The sequence below is a fragment of the Solanum tuberosum genome, unplaced genomic scaffold, assembly GCF_000226075.1.
Source record: "Solanum tuberosum cultivar DM 1-3 516 R44 unplaced genomic scaffold, SolTub_3.0 scf00014, whole genome shotgun sequence".
Taxonomy (NCBI): domain Eukaryota; kingdom Viridiplantae; phylum Streptophyta; class Magnoliopsida; order Solanales; family Solanaceae; genus Solanum; species Solanum tuberosum.
Window position 1 is genome coordinate 181,283 of NW_006238939.1, and position 8,232 is coordinate 189,514.

Below are 8,232 nucleotides of genomic sequence, written 5' to 3' on the forward strand. Positions count from 1 at the left end.
AATATTTGACGATTTAGGATTCCAAAATTCGTGCTCAAAGGAAGTACAATGCTTAGCCTTAACATACCTCAATTCTGGGTCTTGTTGTATCAATATAGATTGTACCCCTTCCTTAGAGTATGTAATCTACAGAAAATAATGTCACAAAACCATTACAGACAGAATATTAACATGGCAGGGTTAAAGTAGCAGTTTAGATCTTACTAGCAGAGTAATTAACTCGCCAGACCCTTTTTAAATGTATGATTCATTACCTTTTCTTCTCCAAATTACAACCCCAAATTAATGACGTAACATACATTTTTGCAGCATCTATTAACAAGTGGAGGCCTACACAATAGTCAACAACAACCAAATAGAGTATGTCTGCACAATAATAAAAACTCGGCGTATCGCCACACCCCTCCTCTCCAACCACAAAATAACCACAACCAAATCCAAACCATGAGTCTTCAAACCATTAAAGCCAGAAAAATATATGTAATACAATCCTATAATTGTTCAATATAACCATAATAACTCGAACTTACGGCTTCCAATCACCATCCTGTGAGTTCATCCAATAATTACGTTTGGAATCACGTCTTTATCTTCATAAGCAATACGAGAATAAAAGGGCAGACCCTTAACTTAAAATTGATGGAGCTTATAGTATGTCAGCGTGTCTCCTCAATTACAAAGAGTCTCCTCAAACATAAGACGTTGAACTAAGAAGAAGTCATTTGAAAATTGCAATGCAATAATAGAACCAACGTTACACTTATTTATCTTATAATTAATTACCCATCTATACTTCTTCATCTCTTCTAGACTCATATCAACAACAACCACACACAACCAAATCATTTCAAAAATTCCAGCAACAACAACATCAGAAAATACTTCAAAAACAACCCAACATCACATAACTATCAAAATACGATTTTTCAGCCGTCTATTCGTGTTCTTGCTTATATAACATAGCTATAACTTGGATTCCTTCAATAAAATGAAGGGTGAGAATTAATTATTACCTCCAAACAGCAGCAACACCACCTAAAAACGAGACTCCTTCACCACGAAAAATCCTTCAAATCACAACCACCGAGGAGGAAAGAAGTAACACAATCTCTATAAACGTTTCGATGGTGAAACCACGTTGAAATCTTGTAGATCTTTGCTTGGATGATAGGGGAACCTTTAGAGAGGATTTAAGGCTGTTTTCTTCTTATTTTGGTTGAAAAAAATGAGTTAGAACGAAGGGAAACCAAATCTTATAAAGCTAAACCGACATAGGGGTGAGGGACCCACCTTCACGTGCCTGCTTGTGCAGTCTCACTAAAATATGAATATCTCTCAATTCTGAAGTTGTATGGACAAATGGTTTAGTGCGTTGAAAAGTAGACTCGTAGACCTTCAATTTCATATATTGGAGTTCTTCTAAAGCTTTATATGTTGGGAGAAAAGCTCCAAGACATTTAACCCAAATTTCAGAAGGTTTATTAAAGAAACTTACTCTAACCTTTGTCAACTTTTATTTCCCAACTTGCTTGACTTCAAAACTTAACTTACGATCATTGGGAGACTATAACACCTTATAAAACATCCTTATTAGCATATAAGACACTCTTTGTCTTACCCTAAAGGTACTGGTTAACTTAAACCTTACGAACAGGCAGGGTGTTAGAAGAGACATTCTTTAACTCGAACTTGTTTAAGGGCATCCTTGACCCATAACGTTAGCTTAATTCTTTCATTTTTACCACCCCTATGAAAACTTATTCTTCTAACATGATACACCAAGTCATATAAACCTCATACACTCATGCAATGATACACATACTATGCGGAAGAACCATAGGGTCTCACAATAATAATTCGTATTAATTTTTTCAAGTTTTAAAATATTATATTTTTAAAATATTCGCAACGCGCGAATACGTATACTAGTACGTGTAAGGAGGATCAAATATACCCCATATGAATTATGTTTTTTTCAAAATCATAATTAAAAAATTAAATTAAAATTAATTGTTTCACTATGATTAAAGGAAATGAGTATATGTGAGTCATTGGTTTAAATTATCTAAAGCCTCCTTCAACCAGACAACCACAGCTAAAAACCAAACAAGCCCAAATCAGTAACTATTGATTCTGGTGTTTCTTCAACTATTTTCGAGGCCTAAAAACGAAGATTTGAAGTTTTCTTGTCATAAATCATGAAAAATTCAATGTTAATCTACAAATCTAAGTACAAGTAAATAATCTTGTCAGAACTGGTTAATATTTTTTTTATTTTTTTTCTGAACTGGTTAATATCGGATCTGAAAAGTTATGGAAGTTTTGTGACTCAAATCAAATGAATGTGGGATGATGTGGTTGTTATTGATTGATTTGAATCAATTTGTTTGTGTTATGGGTTGAATTAGTTCAAGATAAATCAATTTGGTGGTGTTTTGGGTTTGATTGGTTGAAGACTGCCAGCCATCACACAAAATTGTTGTCAGTGTTAATTCTGAAACTGTGATAACTTTTCTTGTTGTTACAAGGGATTGAAAAATCAAAAGAACACTCCATATTAAAATTTGAAATTTATGCTTTTTCTTGTATTGTCATGGCAGGTTCAGGATGGAGGAGGTGATGATTGATGAAGATGATAAATAGGAACTTGGGCAATAGCAAGGGTGAAATTAGCTAATAAATGATCCTTTCTACTTTTCTTGCATTCTTGTAGCCTTTTTATTTGTATGAAATATTTCTGTAAATGAGTTGATCATGTTTGATGTTTTATGGAACTAGAACAAACGAAACCAAAACAGAAATTGAAAGAGACTTGGTGGAGCATATGCATAAACCTTGGACTCACCTCTCTCAGTTTAGATGCGAGTATCATCATATTCTGCCTCACAAGGTTATGTTAGGATCTAGAGTTACCCATCTTCAAATTTTCCACACTTGTATGCTACGACATATTTCTTGCACCTAAACTATTGCTCATTTTTAGGTGTCCATATGGATGTTCAACTGAAAGCTTACTATTGACTACACTCCTACCATTCTTTCAAATTAACTTCTCATTTATGTCTACTGTCTTTAAGTTTCTATAATCGAAGTCCAAATATGTTTCCTTCATGGAATTGCTTACTGGAAAGATAATGGTTGCAATTGCATTAACGTCCGCAACAAAAGTTGGAGGATCATTTGTTTTCTTCATGTGCTCAGTGTTACTGATGGTAGCTTAATTCCAAGTGACTTGATGCCTAACTCATATTACCAGTAGGTAACCGTTGCAACTAATTTGGATGAGTACCAGGATGTTTCTACTAAATTATTATCATGGTCTATTTTTCTTTTATTCTACTTGTTCTATTCTAACTTTTAACAGATGAATGTACATTCCTGCTGTGATTTCCACATACATGTTGTGAAAGCATAATGTGATATGAATTTCAGTACTTTCAAGGTTCCTTGACTCATTACTATCAGGTTATGTTTTAATTACTTCCTTCTTTTTTACATGTGATGGTGGGAGGTAGCAGGTACTCCGTGTATTAGACAAGGTGCATGAAAGCTAGCACCGATACCATAGTCCATAGTTATTAAAAAAGATCATGGATTCTTATTGCTATGAAGGTCTTTTGAGATGATGTGGATATCATTATATACCAAGTTTCTAATTAATCTTCTAATTACATACTATCTAATCAAAGTTATCTTGTGGTGTTGTGATTATAACTGGCGGCCCCAACTGCTGATGAAATTGGAACAAAGATCATGGTTAATTCCCAACAGAGAGATAAGGTTATGTGATTTTGTTCTATCTATCAAAGCCTTGGAGCTACAGTTATCCAATACCGATGCTGATAGGAAGATGCAAGTTCCTGACATAATAGTTGAGGTGTGCACAAGCTGGTCCAGACATCGTCATCAACAAAATAAAAATAAAAAACTGTATTTGGGTAGGATGGCCTTTATTTGCTGCAGTCTGAATGATCAACTATCTCATTTCATGTTGCGTGGCAGCATTAGGTAACATAAGTTAGTGCTGCAAAAGGCAAAAAAGGATCTGCAACTGGATACTTTACCAATGGTCTAATGCTAAGGAATAAGGATGTATTGCTGGATTTAGAGATTGCAGTCATAGTAATGTACCCAACTTCTAACGGAAGGTAAAATAGTTTTATTATACAAGGCCAGGTTTGCTATCTTATTGATTTATAAGGATAGGTTTATTAGATTTTGTTGTCTAGCTGTTACATGAAAATAGCATCTACTTTTAGATCTGGCATCAACACAAAAATAGTTTGATGATCTTGCAAGATTCAGCTATAAAACACAAATGGTCGCAGATGACTCTTTTCTTTTCGTGTCATACAATTAATTGTGAAAAATAACCATCTACATTTTGTCTATAGAATCTTCCTTATCCTGCAACGCATCTGCAGCCTTTTTCATTTTAGCTTCAGACAGTGCGGATTCCTCTTCTTTCTTTATCATCAGTTGTTTTGCCTGTTTGAGAGCTTCAACCAGCTTCAGAAGGCATTTCTCTGAGTCTTCTTTCAGGGAGCTGGGCATCAGGTTCTCTGCAACATCGGCAGGTATAATCTTTGTCTCCCTCGTTAGAATTTCAATTGATTCAAATATGGGATGTGTGTCCAAGCGCAGGTAATTCTTTGCAAGCACCTTGAATCCATCAAAACTACAGTATGAGAGCTCGATGTGCTTATCCATTCTTCCCCTTCTTGTAAGAGCTGGATCCAACTTATCTACATAATTTGTAGTAAAGACAATTATACGTTCTCCACTGCATGCAGACCAAAGACCGTCAATGAAGTTCAGAAGCCCAGAGAGAGTGACTCTACTTCCACTCTCTTCAGTGTCCTTGCGAGAAACTTCTTTCTTTGTCTTTTCAATCTTCTCTTCTGGAGGTTTCTTCTTCCTTTGACCGGTTAGATCAAGTGAGCAGTCAATATCTTCTATCACTATAATAGACTTACTTGTTGTTTCAGCCAAGAGCCTTCTCAATTCTGTGTTGTCCCTCACAGATGTCAATTCAAGATCACAGACGTCATAATCCAATAAATTTGCCATTGCAGCAATCATAGTAGACTTCCCAGTACCCGGCGGACCATATAGTAGATAACCACGCTTCCACGCCTTGCCAATCCTCGCATAGAAATCCTTGCTCTCTCTAAACATGAGGAGATCATCCACAATATCTTGCTTCTTCTCTGCTTCCATTGCCAAGCTACCAAATGTTGCAGGATGCTCAAATACGATATGGCTCCATGTGGTCTTGCTGTGGCCATTAGTGTAGAGCTTTCTCTTCCTGTTTCTCATCTGAATCTCTTTCCCTGCCTTGATCACTTGTTCCAAGTAAATATCGGTTACCATGTCACGATATTTCTTGTGTAACATAAGCTTGTAATATTTTCTTTCTAGTTCTGGCAAGTACTTACTTTCCCGTTGCACAAGTTTGCCAGAAATCCACTGTACTTTTACTCCACAAAACTCGTCAGTAACTTTCTCATGTTCATCCATGCTTAGCACCAACTTGCTACCTCCAGTTACCGTTTCAGCTCTAAGCCTCTTTGCGTCTTTTGCTAAGTGGACACTGAGATATGCCTCAACTGCTGCATAGGCATCATGAGGCTTGAGATTGTTGCTCATGAATTCACTGATGGAAATCTGAATATAAGGGTAGAAAAAGCTCCTGATTCTTCGTGTCCACTTATCGAAAGCTCGGATAAGCTCAGGGGGACAGTATCGACGGATCATATCCCGCAGGAATATGAAACTAGCAATGCTCGTCCCGAATCCACCCCAACTTTGCAGCAATCCCATTGCTCTGATCATTGTTAAAGATGTTTTGAAATTCCCTTAGATTTGTGTTCACTTTATATAACAGGCACAGAGAAGCCGCAAAGCAATTTCTGCTTCTCGTCAAGGTAATTGGTTATGACAGCTTATATTATCCTCCCTCTGTCCATTTGCGCATTTCGAAAGTTAATTTGATTACTTTTCAGTTAAGTTAAATTACATTAATTCAATTTTTTGAACAAAAAATTTAGATATTTAAAAACTATACAAAAAGTACTATAAATTGTATTTTTTTACATATCATTATGATAAAATAGTACACCGTAAAATGGTAATCAAATTTTTTTATAGTTTGACTTTAAAAAAGGAAATCATGACAATTAAAAGTGGACGGATATAGTATTATATTCTGTTAAAAGAGTAGGTAAAGCTTTTGAATATATAATGTATGACTAATTTAGAAAAGGAAATTAAAGGCATGACGTTTTGTGAATACATAATGTAGGACTAGTTTAGAAAAAGAAATTTTGTGAATACATAATGTAGGACTAGTTTAGAAAATGAACTTTTGTGAATACATAATGTAGGACTAGTTTAGAAAAGGAAATTAAAGGCATGACGTTTTGTGAATATATAATGTAGGACTAGTTTAGAAAAAGAAACTTTGCGAATACATAATGTAGGACTAGTTTAGAAAAGGAAATTGAAGGCATGATGTTTTGTGAATGCCAATGACATTGCTGATAAAATCTTTTTATTTTAAATACTTTAAAACAATTTTTCAAAAAAATGTTTTTGATAAGCAAACCATGTTTGGGTAATCTTCTTAAAAAATATTTTTGAGAGTTAAATTACAAAAAAAAAATGACAAGTATCAATGTATTTTTAATATTAAGATTATTTATAGAAGAGAAATTATTTGAAATATCTATTATAAAAATTTTATTCAAAATTTATTTTTATTAAATTAAAATGTACATATTCAAATTTTCAATCAATATTACACGTAGATGAATAAAAAGATAAATAAATATTGATATAATATTAATATGATGATTTAAATATAGTTAAAAATATCAATAAAAATAAATTTAAAATCATTTCACAAATTAAATTCACAATAAAAACAAATAAATAAATAAATATAAATGGCCTATTGATAAATATGTGTTTCTGTTTTTTTTAAGAAGTAGAATTTTCAGCTTATTTTCAACAAAATAAAAATTGTTTCTGTTTTCATTTAAAAGTAGTTTTACAGATTAGTCAAACATATTAATTTTTTTAAAAAAATATTTTTTTTCTCTCCAAAATAAGTGTTTTTAGCTTTTAACGACAATGACAACTAGTTTAGAAAAGGAAATTAAAGGCATGATGTTTTGTTAATACATAATGTAGGACTAATTTAGAGAAGGAAATTAAAGGCATGATTGTTTTATGAATACATAATGTATGAGTAGTTTAGAAGAGGATATTTTGTGATTGGGTTGAGATTACTTGGAATACGAGTTGAAAAAGCTCAATAATGAACAAAATGCCAAATGACAAATTTGTGGACGGCTTCGTGAGGTGTTTTCCTCCTGTTATATTATATATAGGGAAAAGGGTTAAAAATGCCCTCAACGTATTGAAAATTGCTTAAAAATGTCCTTCTTCCACCTATTGGATCAAAAATGCCCTTAAGGTTATTTTTAGGATTAAAAATGCCCTTCTTTAACAGAATTATGCCAGGGCATAAATGAGTTTTTAAACTAAACACATGGCTTTAAAGTATTGGTCCACATGAATATTTTAACCCAACTAAAAGGATCCGATCCATGAATGAATAAATCCAACCATTTTTAATATAACCCAGCTATTTTGTAAGACACTAATGGCATCTTCAATTAGTCCATATTTTTGAACTTTATCGGAGGATTCATGTTCTGAATTGAAAATAGCTTCAAGCATGCGAATCGCTTCTGGTCTTAGTGCTTCTCTCTTCATATGCTCCTACCCTTACTCAAGCTATTTATCTATCACTATCAATGGAGAATACTCAGAAGTTATTTATCTATCACTATCAATGGAGAAAAGTCAAATTTGTGGGTGTTGTCAATAGTTTATTTTTTCCTTTTAGGGTGAAGCTGTCATAAATATTATCCAGATTTGTGGGTGTTGTCAATAGTTTTTTTTTTCATTTGGGATGAAGCTGTCAATAATCTCTCATAAATATGTAGTGCACCATTACTATCCAGATTTGTACTGATAAAATGGCTAATTGATTCGAATAAACATAAAACTTTTTCAATTTAAAAAAAAAACCATTTTAGTGTCGAAAGAACAGACAATATCTTTAACTTGTGATGCATTAAATTATGCATATTTCAACATACCTTTCTGGGGTGAATAAGGCAGAAGTTCTTAATTTAAAGCCAATGCCTTCAAAATAGCCGT

General features: G+C 33.5%; 1 protein-coding gene across 1 annotated transcript; it reads right to left on the minus strand.

Annotated features, from left to right (window-relative positions):
- Positions 1 to 2,274: 2,274 nt before the first annotated feature.
- On the minus strand, positions 2,275 to 5,982 carry LOC102605239 (AAA-ATPase ASD, mitochondrial-like). Its single transcript, XM_006339915.2, has one exon. It carries the CDS (start codon positions 5,833 to 5,835, stop codon positions 4,378 to 4,380), a length of 1,458 nt encoding a protein of 485 aa, XP_006339977.1. The 5' UTR covers positions 5,836 to 5,982; the 3' UTR covers positions 2,275 to 4,377.
- Positions 5,983 to 8,232: the final 2,250 nt, after the last annotated feature.